Raw genomic sequence first — 26,077 nt, 5'->3', positions numbered from 1 at the left:
GAAGATATTTTAAAAACAAAGGGGAGCGAATGGGAATGGGACCTTGACATCCAATTCACCGACACACAGAGGGAGAAGATTCTTCACTTTGCGCAGAAGTCTTTCATAGCCACTAAAATCCAAGAGACTGGATAAATGATTTTGACTCGCTGGTACAGGGCCCCTGTCGCTTTACACCGTTTTTATCCTCCAGTCCCCAGTACATGCTGGTGGTGTGTTAATGCAGACAGAACGATGCTCCACATATTTTGGGACTGCCCCAAACTTAGACCCTTTTGGCAAGAGGTGATCGGTATCATCAAGCAATTGACTAACGTAGACCTGGAGGGGAACACCGCTGCTTGTCTGCTGCATCTCTCGAACCGTCCAATGAAGAAGTGTAAGACTTCCCTCACGATCCAGTTACTGAATGCGGCTAAAGCATGCATCCCCTTATGTTGGAGATCCAAAAGCCCACCCTCAAAATCCTTGTAGTTTTCCAAGGTTAATGAACTCAGGGACATGGAGGATCTCGCTGCTACCCTACATAACCGAGAGGAGACCTTCCGAGACACTTGGAGACCGTGGCAACACTTTATTTTCACTGATGTCTACCTTCAAGGTGCCCCGCTTTCAGACTGAACCCCTGGGGTCGGCCATGTTCCCTGGGCGAGGGCCCCCCCCCCCCCTTTTCACTTCCCTGAGTTCCTTTTCTTCTGCACCTGAGATACTTACTTTCCTACTCCTTTTCCCCGTTCTCTCCCAACGCCGCCTTCTCCCAACCCTTCACGTCCTCTGAACCCAGTTCTGGGTACATTCTTTTTCCGGATATCTAACTGATTATCTTATTATACAATAACTCAATTACCTAATTCCCACTCTGGGCCCGCTGGTCACCAGGAAGTTCATTCCCCGGTACATTTTTCGGTCCCGCTTAAAACATGGTTGCATGGCTTTACGTATACAGTTTGGTGTGTGTGGTCTTGCACATTGTTAATCTGTTGCATATACCTGGTGAAATGTAGTGCATTCTTATATTTGAATCGTTTATTTGAGTTCTGATAGGTCTTTTGACCAACAATTTTACTGAGAATGGTTCAATGTATCTGCTAAATGCTGACCGTGGATCGTCCAGTCATGTTTCTGTTAAACTAGGAATTGCAACACATGGTAAATAAAGGAATTACCAAAAAAAAACAACCAAGGGGAGCAGGACTTTAAAGGCAATATGAACACCCGTCCGAAAGATGAAGCTGACAGCAGGGCAAGGGTCTTTGGTGCAGGCACCCTTTTCTTTCTCGAACATCACGGGACACAGAGCCACAGTAATTACTGATGGGTTTATAGGTATCACTGGTGATTGGACACTGGCACACCCTATCAGGAAGTTCAACCCCCTATATAATCCCTCCCCCTTGCAGGGATACCTCAGTTTTTACGCCAGTGTCTTAGGTGATGGACGTGTAAAGATGTCCTGTGCTGAGCTCCAAAGGGAATATCCTAAGATCCTATACTGGGGCAAGCCAGGCGAACCGGATCCATTCAAAGTGTCTTTTCATGGCCGAATTGAATGGTACCCGGGCCTCGTGTCCGAAGAAACGAGGTCTTACCCGTAATGCTTCTCTTTTTAGAGAGCTGGACCCCGCAGATCAGAAAATGGCTTTAAACTTCCTAATTTCTGGCGAGGTGCTTTACTGTCCCAGAACTGTTGGATCCCCCTACTGATGGTGGCCCCAGTCTCTGACGGTTTTTTCAAACGGAGCCCACCGTGAGAGGTGAAGATTGGGTCTGTGTAAACAGCACCCTGCGGCTGGATAAGGTAAGAGGAGATTCCACAGAATTTTTGAGTTCTAGTGGCTTTTCTCCTTTAAGGTAAATGCATGCTATGCCTATTGTGACCACCGGGGGCTGCCAAGAGCACAAACCTACACATGCTGACTGACTGTCTCAGGTGTTCAGTGCTGATTATGTCCCAGCATCTCAAAGCAGGCTGCAAGCAGGTAAGGTGGAAAGGGGGATTTCTCATGTTTGAATGTTCCCCCCAGGCTAGAGAGGGGCCACAGGGGTCTAGAAAGTGGTTATACCACCCGGGCTCTGCGGCCTAATGGCCACCATGTCTGAAGATAGCCGTTCAGGCAGATCTTGTTACCAGCCTCCCTCCCTCCCCCCCCCCCATCCCCAGCCTTTTCTCCAGAAGCATGACAGGAGAGTCGGCAGTGCGGGAAGCGCTTGTTTTTTTCAAAACTCGAGGGGGGGGGGGGGGCGGTAGAGGAGGGGGCGGGACGTCAGCACAGAGTGTTTAGACTCCCACTCAGGCCAGCTGCAGGCTATTAGAGGCACTCTGTACAGGTGCACTCAGTCTTCTGAGAGACACAGAGCTAACGGTCGCATGTAAGGTGGGACACAGGCATTCTCCTAGGCAGCATTTACTGAAGTAACACCAGACTGAGCATTGGGTAGCAAGGCTTTTAGCCAGACTACATCGCTCAGCGGGCAGTGTTCATTTGTATACCTCACACCTTGTTGCTTTGCACTATGGGTAGAAGAGGTTCAAGCACCCCAGGAACCAGAGACACTAGGGGATCTCGTTCAGGTTCTGAGGGCCCCCTGTCGGCAGCATCCTCCCCCCCTAAAGATGAGCCAGGGACGGCTAGCCAGGGAGAGCCATCGGGGTCAGGGGCTACACCTGCTTCTGGCACTTCAGCCCCTGTATATATTACACAAGAGGTTTTTTCCTCAACCATTAATGGTCTAGAGGAAAGATTAATGGCCGTGATTACGTCTTCACTCAGTGGAAGAAAACGCACTAGGCTTTCCTCTGTTCCCCAAGACCCTCAGACAGAGGAGCTCTGGGATAAAGGAGATGAATCCCTTTCAGAGGATCGGGATGGGATGGATGATTCCTCTTCGGAGGATTCAGGTGGAGAGGGACCCTCTGTGACTTCCCAAGAGGAGAAAGTCTTAGTGCAGATCCTCACTGGATTGGTCCGCTCCACATTTAAGTTGCCCATACCTGAAACTGCTAAAGAATCCTCTTCTGCTTTGGGGTCACTGAAACCTTTCCAAGCAGCACATGCTTTTCCTGTTCATACTTTACTTGAAAAGCTTATTTATTCTGAGTGGGATCACCCAGACAAACGTTTTTTTCCGCCGAGAAAGTTTTCAACACTTTATCCGATGGAAGAAAAGTTTATTAAAATGTGGGGAATACCGGCTATTGATGCCGCCATTTCCTCGGTAAATAATAGCCTGACTTGTCCTGTAGACAATGCTCAGGGATCCTGTAGATAAAAGGATGGAATCCCTATTGAAGGATGTTTTCTCCTTAGCAGGATCAGTGGCCCAACCTGCAGTAGCAGCGATTGGAGTCTGTCAATACTTAAGAGACCATGTTAAGCAGGTCATCAAAGTATTACCTGAACAGCAGGCCCAGGGGTTTGCTAACCTTCCAGCGGCCTTATGCTTTGTGGTTGACGCCATTAGAGATTCTATCGTGCAAACCTCCCGTCTTTCACTGGGGTTGGTGCATATACGTAGAATCCTATGGTTGAAAAATTGGTCAGCCGAAGCACCATGTAAGAAGCTACTGGCTGGGTTTCCATTTCGTGGTGCAAGGTTGTTTGGAGAGGACTTGGATAACTATATCAAGAGAATCTCTTGTGGGAAAAGTACTCTCTTACCTGTCAAGAAGAAGAGTAAGCGTCCCTCTTTCAAACGGACTCTTTCCCCGGGGGCTTCAGCCTCCAGGCAGTCTCGACGGCCGCCTCCATCGGGGTCCAGAGACAAGAGTCAACCCCAGGGACAAAAGAAGTCCTGGGGAAAGAAGCCTACTAGGCAAAACACTGAGACCTCTGCATGAGGGGGTGCCCCCGCTCACTCGAGTGGGGGGAAGACTGCGACAGTTCTCAGAGCTCTGGCACGAGGACTTCCAGGACAGATGGGTAGTCTCCACGGTAACCTTAGGGTACAAGCTGGAGTTTCAGGAATTCCCTTCTCCTCGGTTCCTCAGATCAAATGTTCCCAGAGACCCAGAGAAGAAGCAGTCGCTCCTTCTAGCGTTAGAGCGACTTTTGTCGCAGGAGGTCATTATGATAGTTCCCGCAAAGGACCAGGGATTGGGCTTCTATTCCAACCTTTTTACGGTCCAAAAGCCAAATGGGGATGTCAGACCCATTTTGGACTTAAGGGATCTGAACCGATTCCTAAGGATTCAATCCTTCCGCATGGAATCAATTCGAACAGTAGTTCCCACCCTGCAGGGAGGAGAATTTCTGGCATCAATAGACAGAGATGCATATCTGCATGTGCCCATTTTTCCTGCTCATCAGAAGTTTCTGCGCTTCGAGGTAGGAGGGCGCCATTTCCAGTTTGTGGCTCTGCCTTTTGGGATAGCCACTGCACCTCGAGTGTTCACAAAGATCTTGGCTCCTCCTCTGGCCAGATTAAGGGCTCAGGGTATAGCTGTCATAGCATACCTAGACGACCTGCTCTTGATAGACCGGTCGGTAGCCTCTTTGAATGGAAACTTGAGGACCACGGTCAGGTATCTAGAACACCTGGGTTGGATCCTCAACTTAGAAAAGTCTTTCCTAAAACCAGTAAGAAGACTGGAGTATTTAGGTCTGATTATAGATACAAGCCAGGAGAAAATATTTCTACCCCAGGCAAAGATCACTGCTTTGAGAGAGCTGATTCTGACAGTAAGGACCAAGAAGGGTCCCTCACAGCAGTGGCTTATGTCAATCATCAGGGAGGCACCCGGAGCCGAGCTGCTCAAAAAGAGGTGAACCAGATCTTAGTCTGGGCAGAGATGCATGTGCCATGCATATTGGCAGTTTTCATCCCGGGAATAGAGAATTGGCAGGCGGACTATCTAAGTCGCCAGCAGTTACTTCCAGGGGAATGGTCTCTGCATCCCGACGTCTTTTGGGCCATATGCCAAAGATGGGGGGTTCCAGATGTAGATCTCTTTGCATCCCGATTCTACACAAAGATAGACAGATTTGTGGCAAGGACAAAAGATCCTCTTGCATGCGGGACGGATGCGTTGGTGATTCCGTGGCATCGGTTCTCACTGATTTACGCATTCCCGCCTATTCTGCTACTACCACGACTCCTTCGCAGGATCAGGCAGGAAAGGAAGTCGGTACTTCTGGTGGCCCCCGCTTGGCCCAGAAGGACTTGGTATGCAGAAATAGTAAGGATGACGGTAGGTTCCCCGTGGACACTACCGGAACGCCCAGACCTGTTATCTCAAGGTCCAGTGTCCCATCCTGCCTTACAAACGCTAAATTTGACGGTTTGGCTATTGAGACCCACGTTCTGAAGAGTCGTGGGCTCTCAGGTCCTGTCATATCTACCTTGATTAATGCAAGGAAGCCAGCTTCCAGGATGATTTATCATAGAGTCTGGAAGGCTTATATAACCTGGTGTGAATCCAGAGGTTGGCATCCCAGGAAATATGTCATAGGTAGAATCCTTGATTTTCTACAGATGGGATTAGAGATGAAGCTGGCCTTGAGTACCCTCAAGGGCCAGGTTTCTGCTTTATCAGTATTATTTCAGCGGCCACTTGCTTCGCATTCTTTGGTCCGAAACTTTATGCAGGGGGTGATGCGTAATCCTCCGGTTAAAGCGCCCCTAAACCCCTGGGACTTGAATTTGGTCCTGGCTGTGTTACAGAAACAGCCTTTTGAACCAATAAGTCAGATTCCTTTGGTCTTGTTGACAAGGAAATTAATTTTTCTGGTGGCCATCTCTTCTGCTAGAAGAGTATCAGAATTAGCAGCTCTTTCCTGTAAGGAGCCTTATTTGATTATACACAAGGATAGAGTGGTACTACGCCCTCATCCTAGTTTTTTACCGAAGGTGGTTTCTGATTTTCATTTAAACCAAGACATTGTTCTACCTTCCTTTTTTCCAGATCCCTGTTCTCCGGAAGAGAGATCTCTACATTCGTTGGATGTAGTAAGAGCAGTTAAGGCCTATCTAGGGGCAACTACTCAGATCCGCAAGACGGATGTTTTGTTTGTGCTGCCAGAGGGTCCCAATAGAGGACAGGCAGCGTCAAAAGCTACCATTTCTAAATGGATTCGACAGTTGATCATTCAAGCTTACGGTTTGAAACAGAAGATTCCTCCGTTTCAGATCAGGGCACATTCCACAAGGGCTATTGGTGCTTCTTGGGCAGTGCATCACCGGGCCTCTATGGCTCAAATCTGCAAGGCCGCAACCTGGTCTTCAGTTCATACATTCACCAGATTCTATCAGGTGGATGTGAGAAGGCATGAGGATATCGCCTTTGGGCGTAGTGTGCTGCAGGCAGCAGTACAGGGTCCTCAGGTCTGATTGCACCCTACTTGGTCGTGGTTCCCCCCCCTCAGGTAGCATTGCTCTGGGACATCCCATCAGTAATTACTGTGGCTCTGTGTCCCGTGATGTATGAGAAAGAAAATAGGATTTTTTAAAACAGCTTACCTGTAAAATCCTTTTCTTTCGAAGGACATCACGGGACACAGAGGTCCCACCCCTCTTCTAATACACTATATTGCTTGGCTACAAAACTGAGGTATCCCTGCAAGGGGGAGGGATTATATAGGGGGTTGAACTTCCTGATAGGGTGTGCCAGTGTCCAATCACCAGTGATACCTATATAACCCATCAGTAATTACTGTGGCTCTGTGTCCCGTGATGTCCTTCGAAAGAAAAGGATTTTACAGGTTAGCTGTTTTAAAAAATCCTATTTTTACACTAAAGAAGTCCAAAGGCATGCACATTGGGTATATAGTTCCCAGTGCAAATTGGAAGACCAATAGAGATTCTACTTTGTTGTACAGTGATTGCCTTAGAACAAGTTAAAAGCAAGAGGCCTTGTGTATTTTTCTGTTTTGCAGATCATATGTCTTTAGAATGCAGAGTCAAGAGGTGAGGGAGAGAGCCGGGAATCAGACAAGCGGCATTGACTTCTTTATCAGCCAGGAAAGGATAATCTACCTGGACACACAGGTATGGAAGGACTGCAGTGTGAGTGAGTAAATGTACCCCAGTAACGGCTGGTGCTCCATTTTTTGGGGGGTGGGGGCAGCAAACAAGCTACCCACCAGCCCCGCACTTACCCCATCTAGGTCGCGGGCAGCTTCGACTTACCCCAGTCAGGACCAGATTGGAGAAGCAGGGAGACCATAGTGAATTTTAATTCGCTATTGTCACACAACTGGTGGGTGGGCTCAGGGTCCAAATTTGTGGCTGATTTCGGATCAGAAACGGAGCTAAAGATGCACAGGACTCTTCTGGAGTGCGCTTTGCGGCTGCCCTGGAGATGTGTGAACTGGAAATGTGTGAACCGGCTCCATTGAGACCCGGTCACACTCTCCTGTCATGCGAATTGGATGCGGGGAAAACACACATCCAATTTGAAATAGTGTGAACCCAGCCTTCGTGCATATACAAATTATTGCAGATCTTGACAGCTGTGGGCACAGATAAAACCACCCTTAAACGAATCCTTTCTCACCCCCAATCACTGTATGTTCTGCAGTCTGTATTGTGTTTGGTAGGGAATACTAGAGCAGGTTGCTTCCATCCATCACCTGTTTAAACATCTTCTTCCATTAGCAATTGAGAAAATACTAATACCACTGACCTAGTTAGAGCATATTGTCAGCTGTACTCATTTTTTCTTTTCTTTTTAGCCCATTCTGAGCCCTGCAATATTGGATCATTTGATAAATAATGACCGCAAGCTACCTCCGGAATACAACCTTCCACACACCTATGTAGAGATGCAGGTAATATGTGAATGGTTACTTCATAAGTCAGTCCACTTTTCTCTGCACTCCTAATGTAATCCTGCCAACCTTACAGTTTATTCTGATTTAAAGAAGCCTAAATCCACAATGTGATAAAATAATTTAATTCAATTCTCCCACTGCCCCCACTAATAATTGCATTGCTTGATTTCCAAGGGGATTATCTGACACAGTAATACTCCACAGTCCAGGTCCAGCTAAAGCTAGCGGTCTCTTCTGCCGCTCTCCAGCTCTGGCATGTCAGTGGACACTCCTACATCATCATGTACAATGCAGGACCAGTGTCCATGTTATCAGGATAGGATGAGGCCATCGGTCCTGCATTTTACGCGGTAATTTTGAAAAAAGGGGGCGGCGACAAGACGGGTAAGAACAATGGCTTTAAGTCAAGCAGAACTGGTGGGAATAAAGCATGTTCATTATAAGCAGTATAATCTTCATCTGCTGAGGTTGGGCCAGTATTTTTATCCCTGCCTAGAGTTAGGCTTTAAAGTGGTTCTAAAGTCTACATTGGTGTAAACAAATGCCCTCCTACCGATCCTACCCACCCTCATCCCTAAACACTTACCTGGCTTCTGCACCGCTTTAGTACTGTTTCCAGCTCCAGCGCTGCTCCCTCCCCCCCCAACTTTCTGTCTTCACAGGATCAACCAAGGAAAGTGGAGCCATAAGGCTTCTGCTGCTGTCAATCAAACTCTTTTGAGGAGGGAGCAGGGGCGTGGCTTACTGGTGCTGTTTGTGTGTCTAAAGACCTACACAGCCTGGCTTGGGAGCATGCATGCACGGGTACCTCCCTAGCACCGGGCTTGCTAAGGAGGCATCCAGAGGAGGAGAGGACAGTGCTGGCAGGGGACAGGTAAGGGACATTCCTCTGCAATATTGTTACACAGTGAAGTATAACCTCTTTATATATATATATAATGTGTGTAAGCCCCTAAATGTAAAAATTGAGTTCCACACACCAAAAAATGTAACTGCCGCAACCAACAGGGTTTTGATTGTTGGGATTTGCAGAGCAGGAATGCCTGGAGTACAGAACAAAGGCTGGGATGTAAATTCAAATTTCTGAGCTCCTGCCTCTGTTTAAATGACAGATGTGGAAGTATAATGTGATATGAGTGAGAGATGGAGGCGTGCTTGCGACTGCACTGTTCTATCTCACAGGGGCCTCTGCCTGGAATGGACCATCATTAGGGGAAACTGCATGCTATTTCAGATATATCACAAATTTAAAGTGGTTCTAAAGGCTCAAATTTTTTTTACCTTCATGCATTCTGTGCATTAAAAGAGAGGTATGGGAATTTTTTTTCCCCATAATCGTACTTAGGTGGATGCAGCATCTGTCCCCCACCACCTCCGCACTGAGAACTGAGCCATGGAACACCGCCGATGGCTCGGTTCTCTCAGCTCCCTGAGCAGAGAGCTGCTGCCTGTCGATCAGCAGCTCTCCTACTCTGCTCCTCCCACGCTGGAGCGCTGAGCTGTGGGGGGGCTGAGAGCGGCCATCTCAGCGGCTCGCTGAGATGGCCATCAGTCCAGGCACCTGGCGGATCCAGATTCCCAGAGTCGGGATGATCCAGTCCCTGGACTGATCTGTGTGACGTTATCCGAGAGTGGACTTCAGACTGCTCTCTGCTAAAAATGGGTCACATAAGTGCAAAATGAATTGCACTCCTGTGACCCATAGGAGAAGCCCAGCCAAACGAGCTCAGGCTAAACATCTCCTTTAAGGTAAAAAACCTTTTGGGTGCAGCTCCCCCCTCAATACTTATCTGAGCCCCATCTTGATCCAGCGATGTGCATGAGAGCAGAAGCTCTCTTGGGTTTCTCTCTCCTCATCAGCTCCTGCTGCTGTCAATCACAGCCAGTGAGCCAATAAGGAGAGAGCAGGGGCCAAGCCACGGTAGTGAGCCTGCTCAAGTGCTCCTATAGCAAAAGGCTTGCTATTGGGTGCACTCTGCAGGAGGGAGGGGCCAGGACTGCCGGAGGAGGACCCAAAAGTAGAGGAGGAGGACCCAAAAAGTAGCAGATCGGGGCTGCTTTGTGCAAAACCATTGCAGAGCAGGTAAGTAGAACATGTTTGTTATTTTTATTTTTTTTTTTTAATCCCCCTTTAGAATCACTTTAAATCTAGATGGATTCAAGTAGCTACATATTAGCTTTACAAATCTGAGCTGTACCTGCGTCAAACTCAGACCACTTGTGCCCTCCAGCTGCCATAGAACTAAATACCCAGCATGCAGTGTGGTGTCATTTGTCTGATATTGCAGACAAGCTTCCTTCACACTGTCCCCCCCCCCAACCTGGTGCTTCTAAAAATTCTGCACTAGAGTATCCATTCCTTCATTTCTCAACATGTTTACTGCAATTGCTCTCTTGTTTGTTATTCTTACATTTATCCCATATTGTCTCCTCACAGTCACTACAGATTGCTGCCTTCTTGTTCACTGTGTGCCACGTGATTATCGTTGTCCAGGACTGGTTCACCGACTTCAACGTATATCGGTGAGATGGTTTTTAAATCCTTAATGCCAAAGCCTTTTTCTGCCACTTGTTGCTTACAAGTCAAAACCAGTATTTTTTTCTAGAAAATCATTTAGAACCTCCAAACACTATATACATATTTTAGCAGAGATCCTAGAGAATAAAATGTTGATCTTTGCAATATTTTATGTCACACTGTATTTGCGCAGCGGCCTTTCAAATGCAATTTTTTTGGAAGAAATACACTTTCATGAATTAAAAAAAATATTTTTTGTATAATGTGAAAGATGTTACTTCGGTAAATAGATACCTAACATGTCACAATTTAAAATTGCGCACACTTGTGGAATGGCGACAAACTTACGGTACTTAAAAATCTCCATAGGTGACGTTTAAAAATTTCTACAGGTTACCTGTTTAGAGTTATAGGGGAGATCTTGCAAAAGAATTATTGCTCTCGCTATCCCAGCGATACCTCACATGTGTGGTTTGAACACCGTTTACATTTTGTGGGCGCGACTTATGTATGCGTTTGCTTCTGCATGTGAACTCAGACGGATGGGGTGCTTAAATTTTTTTAAATTTTATTTATTTTTACACTGTCCCTTTTTAAAAAAATGTTTTTTTGATCACTTTTATTGCTACAAGGAGTAGGAGTTTTTTTTCCAATACCCTGGAGAATAAAATGGCATTCGTTGTAATACTTTCTGTCACATCGTATTTGCTCAGCGGTCTTACAAGCGCACTTTGTTTGGAAAAAATACACTTTTTTGAATTAAAAAATTAGACAACAGTAAAGTTAGCCCAATTGTGTCCAATCACAGCCAGTCGCATGTAAACCAGGAGATGCCGGTAATCAGCGCTCCTCGCCTCACACTGACAGAGTGTGAGGAGAGGAGAGCTGATCAGCAGCATCTCCTTTCAGAGGACATATAGGTATGTAATCAGGGCACTGATAATCAGTGCCCTGATTACAATAAAGCCATTGCCAGCAGTGAGTGCCCGCCATTGCCAGCAGTGAGTGCCTGCCAGTGCCAGCAATAAAAGCCAGCAATCAGTGCCCATTAGTAATGCCCATCACTGCTGCCCATCAATGCCCACCAGTGCTGCCTATCTGTGCCCACCAGTGCTGCCTATCTGTGCCCATAAGTGCCATCCATCAGTGCCACATATCAGTGCCCATAAGTGCAGCATAATTGTGCCTCCTCACCAGTGCCCATAAGTGCAGCCTATCAGTGCCCACCAGTGCCGCCTTATCAGCGCCATCAGTGAAGGAGAAAAATTTCTTATTTACAAAATTTACTGACGGTCATCTTTTCTTAAAAAAAAAAAAACCCAGAAGTGATTAAATACCACTAAAAGAAAGCTCTATTTTTATGAAGAACATGATACAAATTTCACATGGTTACAGTGTAGAATGACACAATTGTCATTCATAGTGCTGAAAGCTGAAAAATGGCCTGGGCAGGAAGGGGGTGAAAGTGCCCTGTATTGAGGTGGTTAAAGTGCTCCAAAATAGGTCATCATAAGGTGCTCCAGTCATAGAAAAAAAGTGCTTCAGTGCGGCTAATTTTGCTTCACAGTGCAGCATGCATTGCTCTGTGCTCAGTGTCACTCACCAGATGCTTTTGATTTTGTGCCTCTCAGCATCAAAGTTTTTCAGGCTTGTGGATATTCCCCTCCCAGGTCTTTTGCAGGATAGTCCACAGCACCTCTCCTTCACCACTCCACCAGTAATCTCCCCCAGTTCCTTTACATCAACTCCTCATGTCACATCCACCATGTATAGGAATAGAAGGGGAGGGCTCGCATAGTGTAATAACGTTTTTTTATTTAAAATAAATAATTAAAACAAAAATATTGCACTCACTTGTTCAAAAAAAATAAGCAGTAAAAACCAGGAAACGCTGCTGCGGCGTGCGTTTCACTGAACAAAAATGACGTCACGAGGTAGTCCCTCCCAACTCGTTTTCCCAGCCATTCAGGCAGGCGTCCTCAGGGGTGGGTATTTCCGGTTCTCCAGCCACAATTTATACAGTAATATAGTAGGTGAGGATTACTGTGTAAATAGTGGCTGGAGAACTAGAAATACTCAGCCCTGAAGACATCTGTTTGACTGGCGAAACGCGTTTGGACTACCGTATGACGTAATTTCGGTCAGTGGAATGCACGCTGCGGCGGTGTTTCCTGGTTTCTACTGCTTATTTTTATTCCTGAACAAGTGAGTGCAATATATTTGTTTTAATGCTTTATTTTAAATAAAGAATGTTATTACACTATGCGAGCCCCTCCTTCTGTTCCTATAAATGGTGGATGGGACATGAGGAGTTGATGTAAAGGAACTGGAGATTATTGGTGGAGCGGTGAAAGAGGCACTGTGGACTATCCTGCCAAATACCCGGGAGGGGAATATCCACAAGCCTTAAAAACTTTGATGCTGAGAGGCACAAAGCCAAAAGCGAGTATAAATGTGAGAGAGAAAAAGACAGCAACAGGCGCCTCTTAGTAAGACTGTTAACATTTAATAGCAAGTTGGCATTAAAACACTCACATGTAAAGACATGATTGTACAGCGCAGGGGAGTCCAGTATTAGCCATGAATGATCTCTGTAGTCTGGATGGAAAATAGCTTTATTCCTCTGTGCGGTCGGCTTCCCGGTCCACAGCGCACTTCCAGGATTCGGTCGCGATCCACAACGAGGCTTACAGAGCGGCCAAACAGTCACATGGAGGGCTGGAGTGCATCATTCATGGCTAATACTGGACTCCCCTGCGCTGTACAATCATGTCTTTACATGTGAGTGTTTTAATGCTAACTTGCTATTAAATGTTAACAGTCTTACTAAGAGGCGTCTGTTGCTGTCTTTTTCTCTCTTACATATTGGAGTGGATTCAACTCCCCCCACAAGGCTGCCCTGCTGCATAGACTGTATATTCTCACAAGGAGCTTCATTGGCTCAAAGGACTATTTGATGAACTTGCATTGTGTTCTGTGTTTCCCATACTGTGACCTGCGCTGCTATTTGTTAGAGTATAAATGTGAGGGGGTGCTAGTGGTGAGCAAAAACTTGAGTGTTAGGCTATGAACTTATATCGCTAAAAAGAAAAATAACATTGTATTAATATGTCATGGGTTTAATATCAATGTGCTGAATAAATTTATACAACATCAATAAACTAAATTTCAAAATGTCCTTTTGAACAGTTCATAGGTTCTTCAATAAGGTAAATTGTGGAAGTTCATCACCAGCTTGGAACATAATTAAATTCACCCAGAAGTGCTCAGTTAGATGTCCACTCACCAGAAGACCATGACCCCTTAAACTAAAAAAAGGGTTGAATAGCGCCTGTGTGGTTGGGTCTTTGATCTTGATTTGGTCAAAGAATCTCAAGTTTGTCAAGAATCTCTCCTCCTCTCCACCATAACACCACATTAAAGCAAGAGAAAGAGGAGCCAATAGCATGATACCGTTTATTGTAAAAGATAAAAACGTAAAATGGCTGCTTACATGATATAGTGCCTGGACCTGGCACTAGGGAATACCCCTATACAAACTGGAGGAAAGCGCCGCCCCCGGCTCAGGCTTAAGGGTCGGCGTGCATTCCACTATCAAAATACAAAAAACGGAAATCCAGGGACCCGGAAAAGACGTGATCGGAAATGGAGCACCACAACGTATGTTTTATCTTTCTGATGACGTCGTAAGACAAAACGTACATTGAGGCGCTCTGTTTCCGGTGACGTCACTTCCGGGGCCCCTGGCTTCTGTTTTTTGCATTTTGGTAGTGGAACGCACACCTGCCCTTGAGTGTGAGCCAGGTTTAATATTAATGTTATTTTTCTTTTTAGCAAAATAAGTTCATAGCCTAACACCCAAGTTTTTGCTCACCACTAGCACCCTCTCACATTGATATTCACTAGTCATAGGTAGGTCACCTACACTATTGGGGATTGGCTTCTAATCACATTGTCATTATTATATAGTTCGGTCCATATATATTTGAACACAGGCACAATTATATATTTTTTCAGGTATTTACCAAAACATATTCAAGCTATAGGTATATAATGGATATGGGCTGAAAGTGCACACTCTCAGGTTTAATTTGAGGGTATGTACATCCAAATCGGAGGAAGGCTTTAGGAATTACAGCTCTTCAGACTAGCCATTCTTCTTTTTCAAGGGACTAAAAGTAATTGGACTGTTGAATCAAAAGCTAGTTTATGGCCAGGTGTGGGCTACTCCTTCGTTATTTCTTTATCAATTAAGCAGGTAAAAAGTCTGAAGTTCATTCTAAGACCCCTTTCACACTGAGGCAGTGTTCAGGCGTTTTAGCTCTAGAAATATCACCTGTAAAGCGCCTGCCTCCCATGCCTCCCTAGTGTGAAAGCACTCAGGCGGTGCGCTTGCAGGATGTTAGGAAAAGTCCTGCAAGCAACATCTTTGGGATGGTTTGGGAGCGCTCCCAAACCGCCCCTGCCCATCCGAAACGCCTGAAAAGCGATTCGGATGTGCCGCAACTCGGCTGGTTTTATTTAACCCCTTCTTCCGCCATTAACAGAGGTTAAAAGCACCCGTCAAAAAGTGTCGCCTAAACATCACTAAATCGTCACTAAAACGAGCGACGCTTTAGCGCTAACCCCAGTGTGAAAGTAGCCTAAGTGTAGTATTTGCATTTGAAATCTATTGCTACATCATGTGCTTAAAGGAACTGTCCATGCAAGTGAAACAGGCCATTGTAAGGCTTCAAAAACTAAACAAATTTATCAGAGAAATAGCAGCAACATTAGGAGTGGCCAAATCAACAGTTTGGTACATTCTGAGGAAAGACGAACGCATTGATGAGCTCAGCAACATTAAAAAGGCCTGGACATGAATGGAAGACAACAGTGGTGGATGATTGCAGGATCCTCTCTATGGTAAAGAAAAACCCATTCACAACATCCAGACAAGTGGAGGACACTCTCCAGGAGGTGGGCGTATCGTTGTCAAAGTCTACAATCAAGAGAAGATTTCAGGAGAGCAAATACAGAAAGTTCACCACAAGGTGCAAACCATTCATAAGTCTGAACAATAGAAAAGCCAGATTAGACTTTGCCAAAAAACATCTAAAAAAGCCAGACCAGGTCTGGAAAAGCATTCTTTGGACGGATGAGACTAAGATTAATCTGTACCAGAGTGACAGGAAGAAAAAAGTGTGGGGAAGGCTTGGAACTGCTCATGATCCAAAGCACACAACGTCATCTGTAAAACCCAGTGGAGCTTGCAGTGTGATGGCATGGACATGCATGGCTTCCAGTGGCACTGGGTCATTGGTGTTTATTGATCATGTGACAGAACACAGAAGCAGCCGGGTGAATTCTGCACTGTTTAGAGATATACTGTCAGCCCAGATTCAGCCAAATGCAGCAAAGTTGATTGGACGGCGCTTCACAGTACAGATGGACAATGATCCAAAACACACTGCAAAAGCAACCCAGGAGCTGTTGAAGGAAAAGAAGTGGAGTATTTTGCAATGGCTGAGTCAATCACCTGATCTCAGCCCAATTGAGCATGCATTTCACTTGCTGAAGGCAAGAAAGACCCACAAACAAAGAACAACTGAAGACAGCTGCAGTTAGAGCCTGGCAAAGCATCAGAAAGTAGGAAAACCAGTCTATGGTAATGTCCATGGGTTCCCGACTTCAGGCAGTCATTGCCAGTAAAGGATTCTCAACAAAATATTAAAAATGAACATTTTATTTATGATTATATTCATTTGTTCAATTACATTTGAGCCCCTGAAAATGGGGGGACTGTGTAAAAAAAAAAAAAAAAGGTTGCCGTCCCTAAAATTTGTACTTGATGTTTACGTTCAACCCCTTGAATTTGAGCTGAAAGTCTGCACTTCAAATTTGGTTTTACTTTTATTCTGGTGGCATACAGAGCCAAAAGTATGAAACTAGTGCCCGTGTCCAAATATATATGGACCTAACTAGACGTCGACCGATATATTGGCCAATATTTGGCCTTTTTTAGAAATCGTCATCGGCTGATTATTATGCAAATTCGTCCGATTACTGACCACACCGTGCCTGACGACCCACGAGTGTTCCTCCTCCCTTCCCCACACTCCACTGGCAGAGCGGTGCTTGACACTTGCCAGAGCCGCTCAGTGTGTGAAACTGACATTTTGTAACTGAGAGAGAAGAGCTGTCAGAATTCAGCGTTGATGTCGGGGGTGGGCGGGACCCAGCAGCTATCAAACACGAGCCGATGGGATCTGGGCAGGCTGCTACATGTATGTGGCCCCGCCCCTTTTCTTAAGCAGCCCAGTCATTGGCTGGTGTTTGATAGCTGCAGGGTCCCGCCCACCCCAGACATCACCGCTGAATTTTGACAGCTGGTCTCTCTCTGCATTCGGTTACATATAGTGTAACTGTGCGAAACTGACATATCAGCTCAGTGTGAAACCTGCCAGTGACAACCAGTGCCAACCAGTGCCACCTGCCAAAAAAAGGAAAATCGGCCTAAAATATCGGCCGCAAAAATCGGCATCATATATCGGCCTCCCCGATTTCTAAATATCAGCACCGGCCAGACAAAAACCCATATCGGTCGACCTTTAGAACTGTATATGGTAATTGGTCTATACCTACAAGGCGTTGGGTACCCCCGAATATTGTTTTACAAAGTCAAAAGCATCTGGTGAGTGACACTGGGCACGGAGCAATGCATGCCACACTGTGAAGCAGGATTAGTAGCACTGAAGACCAAAAGGAATTGAAAATGGGAATCCTTTCTGAGTACACAATAGGTAGCACTCACCGCATATATATCGGGGGGTGTAATCAAGATACTATACTAGAAAAAAGAAAAAACTGACCAAAACACAGCCCCAGGGAGGGTATAGATAGTTTGGTGGGGTCCCACTGTTTTCGGTATCCCTACCATATCTATCTTTTAGGGGTGGTTTGTATTTTGTGTTTTGCTCTTTATAACTAATAAATCATTCTGTAGTTTACTCTTCAGGGTGTGTGTTGGCCATTCAGTTTTTTATTTTTATTTTTTCTATTTTAGTAGCACTGAAGCACCTTTTATGTCTGGAGCACCTTATGATGACATATTTTGGAGCACTTTAACTACTTCCATACTGGGCATTTTCACCCCCTTCCTACCCAAGCCAATAACAATTGCGCGGTCATACTACACTGTACCCAAATGACATTTTTATCATTTTTTTCCCCACTAATAGAGCTTTCTTTTGGTGATATTTAATCACCCCTGCGTTTTTTATTTCTTGTGCTATAAACAAAACAAAAGTGACAAGTTTGAAAAAACACAATATTTTTTTACTTTTTGCTATAATAAGTATCCAAATTTTTTTTTTTTTTTTAAACAAATTTTTTCCTCATTTTCGGCTGATACGTATTCTTCTACATATTTTTGGTAAAAAATATCGCAATAAGCGTATATTTATTGGTTTTCGCAAAAGTTATAGCGTCTACAAAATAAGGGGATAGATTTATAGCAATTTTTATTATTATTTATTTTTTTACTAGTAATGGCGGCGATCTGCGATTTTTTTTTTTTTTTTTTTGATTTTTTTTTATCGTGACTGCGATATTGCGGCCGACACATCGGACAATTTTGACACATTTTTGGGACCATTCACATTTTATACAGCGATCCGTGCTATAAAAATACATTGATTACTGTATAAATGTGACTGGCAATGAAGGGGTTAACCAGGAGGGGGCGCTGTATGGGGTTAATGTGTTGCTAGGGAGTGTTTCTAACTGTGGGGGGAGGGGATTCACAAGGGGAGGAGACCGATCGGTGTTCCTCTGTACAAGGAACACACCATCGGTCTCCTCCCATCTGACAGGACGTGGATCTGTGTGTTTAAACACACAGATCCACGGTCCTGCTCGGTTACCGGGCAATCGCGGGTGCCCGGCGGACATTGCGGCCGCCAGGCACGCGCACTGGGACCCGAGCGATTCGGCGCGCGTGCCCCCTGGGCTGCCTGGAAGGCTGCGCCGTCATATGACGGCGGCCCAGAACAACAGCTGCACCGTCATATGACGGCGGGCGGGCAGCAAGTGGTTAAGAACAAGACATTTTGCAAGAGACTTTCTCTGGAATTTATTGGGACTTTTTATTTTGTGTGTTGTTTTGTTTTTCACATAAATGCATAAATAATAAGGATGTGGATGGCAGTACCATTGTGTTATTGATAGCATGATAAGGACAGCGCTGTGAATGGTGATTTACAGTTCTAACAATTTCCTAAAGTTTCTGGTTTGGGTATTTGATGAACAGCTAGCAGTCCAAGGTTAACATTCATGCTCTTAAAGTGACAGCGCCGTGGTAACTTTATCATTCTTATGTGGATGTCGGCTGTCTCTAATCCTTCTGTCTCTTCATGTAATTCCAGGCTGACTTGATCAGGGAAACCCTGTCACTTTTTCCTGAATGACTCAGACCCCTTTCAGACAGGGGCCACCCCTGTGTCGGCGGTAAAGCACCGCTCTACCGCTGTTTAAGCGGGGCTTTTCGTTCGATAGAGGGGCGCTTTTAACCGCAAAGAAGGGGTTAAAAACACCCGTGTTGCAATGATTCAGGCACTTTTCAGGCGCTGCCCATTCATTGCAGGGGCGCCCCAAAGATGCTGCTTGCAGGACTTTTTCTAACGTCCCACAAGCGCACTGCCCCAGTGTGAAAGCACTCGGGCTTTTACATTCAGGCGGCATGGGAAGCAGTTTTCCGGCGCTTTAGAAGTGCTATTTCTAGCGCTAAAATGCCTGAAAACTGCCTCAGTGTGAAAGGGGTTTAAGTTGACATCTCTTTGTTGTACAAAAAAAAAAACCCCATAATACTTCAATTTTGTGACTGCAGTTTTTTTTCTCAGATTTCTCCAGACGGCTGAAATGCTGAAGCCATCAACACCGTCTCCCAGCCATGAGTCCAGCGGCTCATCGGGGGCAGATGAAGGCATTGAGTACTACCCCCATATTGGTATGTCTTTTATTCTCTCTGGGTTTGGTTCTTCTCTATAATTATGGTGTACAACTTTGCAGCTGTCTTTAACTTTCTAAACTCTTCACTTTCGTATTCATTTATCAGTGGACACCATGTGGTTTTTGAGCAGGTCTTTCCTTTAGCGTTCCCATCTCTCCCCACCTGCCATGGAGTATTACTGCTCATGCAGCATTCTCTATAATGTAATGGATATTGAAACAACAGTAAGGGGGAACAATATTTTTGAGACTGATTGTAGCAGAAGGGTGGAGCTAAGATCTACAGTTTTGCTGCTAGAGATAAAGGAGAAGCCAGCAGCTCATGTACAGTATATCAGGTCTGGGTACACTGACTTTAAGTCCCTTAAAGCGGAGTTCCACCCAAAAGTGGAAGTTCAGCTTTAAGCACTCCTCAACCCCTTCTATGCCACATTTGGCATGTCATTTTTTTTGGGGGGGAGCATGTACCTAGTTTTGACAGGTACCCCGTTTCCACTCGGGTTGCCTAGCTGACTTGAGCGGAAGTTCTCCTCTCCTCCTCCCTCCCTGCAATCTTTTGTGACACGTCACAGGTCTCAAAAGATTGCCTGGTCACTGAGGAGGTGCAGCATGTCTTGCACCCGACTGTGAAGCCCACACTTGTAATGCCTGGGTGAGGCGGGGGGGAGAACTGAGGATTAAGGCGGCCATATCGCTGGATTGTGGGACAGGCGTGTGTGTGTTTATTAAAAGTCAGCAGGTACAAAAAGTGTAGCTGCTGACTTTTAATAAACACAAAAAGGACTGAAACCCTATTTAAAGTGGTTGTCCCCTTACATATACCCAGTGAAGGGACTATACTCAGGTGATACACAGAGATGAAACAAATCCTCCTACATAAGTTGCATCTGTCTATCTGCAGTCTTCACTTCTCTACATCCATTCAAACTGCTAAATGTATAAGCTTGTCTGAGAGTTCAGAAAAAAGGGGGCGGAGAGAGCTGAAGTTACACTCTGCAGACGTCAGTGAGGAGAGCTGATTGGAGGGAAGGGACCCCCCCCTTCACTCAGCACACACAAACAGAGCTTGTTAATTTGTTGGCGCTCCCTTCCCTGTCACCAATTTTCTCTTGGTGTCAGGAAAACTTGTCAGAAGTGACTCATGTTGATAGCAGAGGAACGAAGCAGCAGACAGAAATTACACTTAGTGCTCTTAATTCTAACCACTTTAAGTGGCTTTTATACCATCATGCCTGCTTCACATTGGCTTCAGGTGACACTGGTGCTGTGTGGATGAGTGTTCTTTTTGTATAGACTGACACTTGCCACCTTCCCCCTATCCAGAGATCTCTAGGTGTAAGAGTTCCAGCAATTTTCTGCTCTTTGCATGTTTCACAAATGTATTAGCCCCTCTGTTTTGGGGCAGGACTCTGGGCAATGGCGGAGCCTAGTGACATCATTACGTTTCCCAGAAGTAGCTGCTGGATACAATATAGTGGCTGCAGTCTGATCCTTAGAGGGGGCACATACCGATATATTTAAAAAGTGTTTTTAAGGTGGTGCACTACTGTTTATTAGTAGGCTGCAGATAAAAACTGCACTTACTCTGAAGTCATCTGTAGCAGTTGGACAACCCAGTTCCCTTAGGTCGGCCATAGATGGTACAAATTTCTTTCCTGCAACCCGTTTGCACGATTCCCCCATCAACACAGACCATGCTGACAGGGGAATTTCTTCTGCCAAGCAATTGTCTGCTCCTGGCGAGGGGGGGTGCCGGCGGGGGAAGCCATCCCCTGTGGGAGAAGACAGTAATTGTTGCTGGCGGCTATAGCAGCCGCTAGCGATAATCACAAGTGCATCCGGCAGGCTGGTTGTACCCAAGTTGATCGATCAAGCAACTTGGTACATTTAGCCTGCCCACACACAGTTTAAATCTTGGCTGGTTCCTGCTGAAAACTGGCTGAGATTCTAAATGTCTATGGCTGGCCTTCGTCAGGACTGCAAGTCTGCAATCAGCAGTTTTCTAGGAGCCTCGTTGCATTTTGCATTCTGTTTTAAAAAGTTCTAGCAGTGCATCTCCATGATCTTCCTCCTCATCTTGCAGTGTTCCTCCAGAATAAAGCCAAGAGGGAGGATTTCTGTCCCCGCAGCCTGAAGCAAATGCACACAGTGACTGACAAGCTAATGATGCATTCCCGTCTCCGATATAAAGGTACGTTCACCTTCCGCCACTCCTGACGTATCTGAGATGGTAGCCGCCGGCAGTGATCACATGAAAAAAAAATGAGACCGTCTGCTTGTAATGAAGTTGATCGATGGATTGACTTCAGTACAACCAGCCTACCCATAGATGGATCTAATCTTGGTCAGTCCCTGCTAAACTGGCCGAGATTCGATCCATCTATGGTTGGCTTTAGTCATGAAGGTGGATTGTTCTCAGTAGGTATGCACCCACGGCTAGTGGATGATCTGTAAGACTGCCCGAAGTGGTAGTATTTTTATGTATGACAACCATTGATCAATATTGATAGGCTGTGCTCTCCATTTACACAGTGAGCACAGTTGTGTACCCAGTCTTGGATCTGAATTATTACCATTGTTTTATTTGTATGATGAAATGTAATGACCGTGACTCTGTTTTAGGCACTCTCTCTATGCTGGACTGCAATATCTTCCCAGGATTGCCCTATGACTTCCTGGAGTCAGAAGTGAATTTGTTTTTAGTGCCTGTGATGGAGAATGAAACGGATGAAACCATCTCAAGAGCAGGTACAGCACTTCTACTACAGATTTCACTGTTCAAATCCTAATGTGACGTTGTAATAATCTTAGAATATACCCGTATATGCTCGAGTATAAGTCGAGGCCCTAATTTACCACAAAAAAATGGGAAAAACGTATTGACCCGAGTATAAGACGAGGGTGAGAAATGCAGCAGCTACTGTAAGTGGAAAAAGAGGGTCAACAATGCCCATCTGCAGCTGTATACCTCCCTGTGTCCTGTGCATGTGTCCTGTGTATGTGTCCTGTGTTCTGTGCATACAGTATGTGCATGTGTCATGTGTCCTGTGTATATGTGCATGTGTCATGTACCTGTGTCCTGTGTATATGTGCATGTGTATATGTACCTGTGTATGTGTGCATGTGTCATGTGTATATGTACCTGTGTCTGTGTGCATCCTACCTGTGTCCTGTGCATCCTCCGTGTGCCGCTCTGCACCGATCAGCGTGTGCGGCGGCCATTCACTGTTCAAAAGCCACGCCTCCTCCTCGTCCATGATAGGCAGAAAACTCCATTTGCCAGCAGTCAGCGGTCAGCCTATCACGGACATTCTCTCATCCTCATACCACGGACGAGGATGAGAGAATGTCCGTGATAGGCTGTACACTGACTGCCTATCACAGACGAGGAGGCGCGGCTTTTGAACATTGAGAGGCTGCCGAGTGCTATGTAGCACACGCTGGCCGCCGTCTGCCTGTATTACACGCTGATCATGCAGACAGACCGCGGTGACTCGAGTATAAGTCGAGGGGGGCACTTTCAGCCCCAAAAAAGGGGCTGAAAAATTCTCATATATATATTTTAACCTGCCTTCACACGCACATGAATTTTAATGGCATCCCAGTCTTATGCCCCGTACACACGGTCGGATTTTCCGACGGAAAATGTGTGATAGGACCTTGTTGTCGGAAATTCCGACCGTGTGTAGGCTCCATCACACATTTTCCATCGGATTTTCCCACACACAAAGTTTGAGAGCAGGCTATAAAATTTTCCGACAACAAAATCCGTTGTCGGAAATTCCGATCATGTGTACACAAATCCGACGGACAAAGTGCCACGCATGCTCAGAATAAATAAAGAGATGAAAGCTATTGGCCACTGCCCTGTTTATAGTCCCGACGTACGTGTTTTACGTCACCGCGTTTAGAACGGTCGGATTTTCCGACAACTTTGTGTGACCGTGTGTATGCAAGACAAGTTTGAGCCAACATCCGTCGGAAAAAATCCTAGGATTTTGTTGTCGGAATGTCCGAACAAAGTCCGACCGCGTGTACGGGGCATTAGTCTGTAGGGTTCAATATTGAGTTGTTACAACATTTGCAGCTATAACAGCTTCAACTCTCTGGGAAGACTGTCCACAAGGTTTATGAGTGTGTCTATGTTTTGTCTATGGGAATGTTTGACCATTCTTCCAGAAGTACATTTGTCAGGTCAGGCACTGATGTGGACGAGGTGGTGTGGCTCTCAGTGTCCACTGGACAAAAAGGTCTGGCTCTCAGTAGGTGTTCTATCAGGTTGAGGTCAAGTTCCTCCACCTCAAACCCGCTCATCCATGTCTTCATGGACCTTGCTTTGTGCACTGGTCCAAATCTTTTGGTGGAGGGAGATTATGGTGTGGGGTTGTTTTTCAGGGGTTGGCCCCTTAGTTCCAGTGAAGGGAACTCTTAAGGCGTCGGTATACCAAGGCATTTTGGACAATTTCATGCTCCCAACTTTGTGTGAACAGTTTGGAGTTCCTGTTCCAACATGACTGCACTGTGAGCCGCTGAGAGCCTGAGTCTGTCACCCCCGCCCCTCCACAGCCCAGTGCGGAGTAAGTAGTGTAAATGGTTCAGCACAGGGATTGCTGTATTGTGTTATAGGTCTATTCAAATGCGTAATTTGGAGATATTTAAATTCCATTTCTGTATTTGTTCTGTAGGTTCAGGGGGAAACCCTCTCTTCTCCCTCCTTCCTGGGTATAAGGGTCACCCCAACTTTCACACCATGATCAGCAAACTGCGGAGTCAGATCATGTCTATGTCACGCCCGCAGCTCTCACATACTATTCTCACCGAAAAGAACTGGTAAGTGAACCCTGGGATCTATTCACAGCAATGTCATGAGAGAGCTCAGATATGTTTGTGTATTGATTTGCATTTTATCAGAGGTGACTACTATAGAACAATGGAGCTCGCTTCTACAAATGATTCTTTTTTTTTTTTTTTTTTTTTTTTTTTTTTTTCTGTGTTTTTGATCATTTCACCTTTTTTTTTTTTTTTTTTCCTTTTTGTAGGTTTCACTATGCTGCTCGGATTTGGGACGGGGTGAAGAAGTCTTCGGCATTATCAGAATACAGCAGATTGTTGGGGTAGTCAGGATCGCCTCTTGACCCGAAGTGTTATGTTTTATAGGTGGTGGGCAGAGTCACCTTCTACTACTGTCTTGGATTTTTGTGGTTGGAACCCCCTGCCATAGTGCTTGGAGTTTTGGTTGCTCCCGTCCACCTTCAGATTTTCCCATCTCCAAATAAAAGAAGGTGAAAGCGGGAAACCTTCACAAGTGTCACATCTTGTATGACGATCTGGAAAGTGATGCATCGGGACTTCTGGATTATCCGTTATGGGTGGACAATCTCTTGTTGGTGGACTTTATATGGCCTGCTCTTTACATAAAACAAGAGATCCAACCCTGAAGATGTATTATAAGAAGAACAGTTAGAGGAAAAGGTCAATTTCCTCTAAGTCATCATGATTAAGAGGGACCCATTGTGAAAAAACAAGAGGTGCCGCTCAAGGTTCCTGTGTGTCCCAGTCCAGTGATTCACACTAAGGGTGTAGGCTGGGGAGAGCCGTCCTGGCTTAGTGCATGCAGTGTAAAGGAAGGACATAACCCCAAGTGCTGCACACCATCAGGACCCGACAATCACTATAGTAGAAGCAGCTAGGGTTGCACCTATTCTGTTTTTTTATCGGCGAGTACAAGTACCGATACTTTCGATTAAAGCGGAGTTCCACCAAATTAATTATTTTTTTAAAGTCAGCAGCTGCAGTATTTGTTAAATATGGACACTTACCTGTCCAGGGAGCCTGCGATGTCCTCACCCGAAGCCGACCTGTCCCTCGGCTCCCAGGTGGAGGCACCGCCATCTTCAGTAAGGGAATCGGGAAGTGAAGCCTTGCGGCTTCACAGCCTGGTTCCCTATTACACATGCGCGAGTCTCGCTGTGCGTCCTCACTGGTCCCTGCTGTCTTCTGGGACCTGTGTGTCTCCCAGAAGACAGCAGGGGGGGTTGGAGGAGGGGCCGGACACGGCGTAGATCACCGGAAGTGGGAGCAAATACCTGTATTAGACAGGTATCTGCCCCCCCCCCCCCCCCAAAAGGTGCCAAATGTGACACCGGAGGGGGAGGAACCGGAAAAGCAGAAGTTCCATTTTTGGGTGGAACTTTGCTTTAACTACTCACCAATAGCGAAATTGAAACCTTTGCGGTGCAATTTGAGCCTAAACAAAATGAATGGGTTCAAAACGCACTGCAAAGAATTGCATGCGATTTCCCCCTACAACTCCTGTGTGTGTGAACCCGGTATAGAAAGGGAAGCGCCATCTAGTGCAGCAATGGGCATTTTATTAAAAATGTTAGAACAACTCCCATTAAAAAGTACATATCCCTTCAAATCCAAATCTGCATAGTGTCTCCGTCCACCCGATGATAGAAAACCACGGCCTCTGGAGGTGCTCACAGGGCTGGAGGAGAAGTTCCGGGACCCTTGTTGGGTATAGGGCGGAAGATATGTCAGCTTGGGGGTGGACCCGCCTATAGATCTTCTCCAGCCTTGTGAGCACCTCCAGCGGCCGTGGTTTTCTATCATCGGTGGGACAGGGACACAATGCAGATTTGGATATGATGAGATATGTACTTTATAATGTGAGTAGTTATCACAATTTAAAAAAACTGCCCATTGCTGCACTAGATGGCGCTTCCCTTTCTATACTGGGTTCACAGACACAAGAGCGGTGGGGGAAATAGCATGCGAATCTTTGCAGTGCGATTTGAGC

General features: G+C 45.8%; 1 protein-coding gene across 2 annotated transcripts in view; it reads left to right on the top strand.

Moving 5' to 3' along the window:
* Positions 1–25,625, top strand: part of SMG9 (SMG9 nonsense mediated mRNA decay factor) — a 39,389-nt gene extending 13,764 nt beyond the window's left edge. For both annotated transcript variants that reach the window (XM_073601911.1, XM_073601910.1), the window contains 8 exons: positions 6,873–6,984; positions 7,671–7,766; positions 10,207–10,292; positions 19,167–19,273; positions 21,359–21,466; positions 21,898–22,023; positions 23,961–24,105; positions 24,315–25,625. In XM_073601911.1, the coding sequence (XP_073458012.1) occupies positions 6,873–6,984; positions 7,671–7,766; positions 10,207–10,292; positions 19,167–19,273; positions 21,359–21,466; positions 21,898–22,023; positions 23,961–24,105; positions 24,315–24,393 (859 nt within the window). In that variant the 3' untranslated portion in view covers positions 24,394–25,625. The remainder of the gene's footprint in view (positions 1–6,872; positions 6,985–7,670; positions 7,767–10,206; positions 10,293–19,166; positions 19,274–21,358; positions 21,467–21,897; positions 22,024–23,960; positions 24,106–24,314) is intronic.
* Positions 25,626–26,077: the final 452 nt, after the last annotated feature.

The sequence above is a fragment of the Aquarana catesbeiana genome, linkage group LG10 (assembly GCF_042186555.1).
Source record: "Aquarana catesbeiana isolate 2022-GZ linkage group LG10, ASM4218655v1, whole genome shotgun sequence".
NCBI lineage: Eukaryota > Metazoa > Chordata > Amphibia > Anura > Ranidae > Aquarana > Aquarana catesbeiana.
Note: the sequence above shows the minus strand (reverse complement) of the source record. Positions and strands in the feature narration are given on the sequence as shown.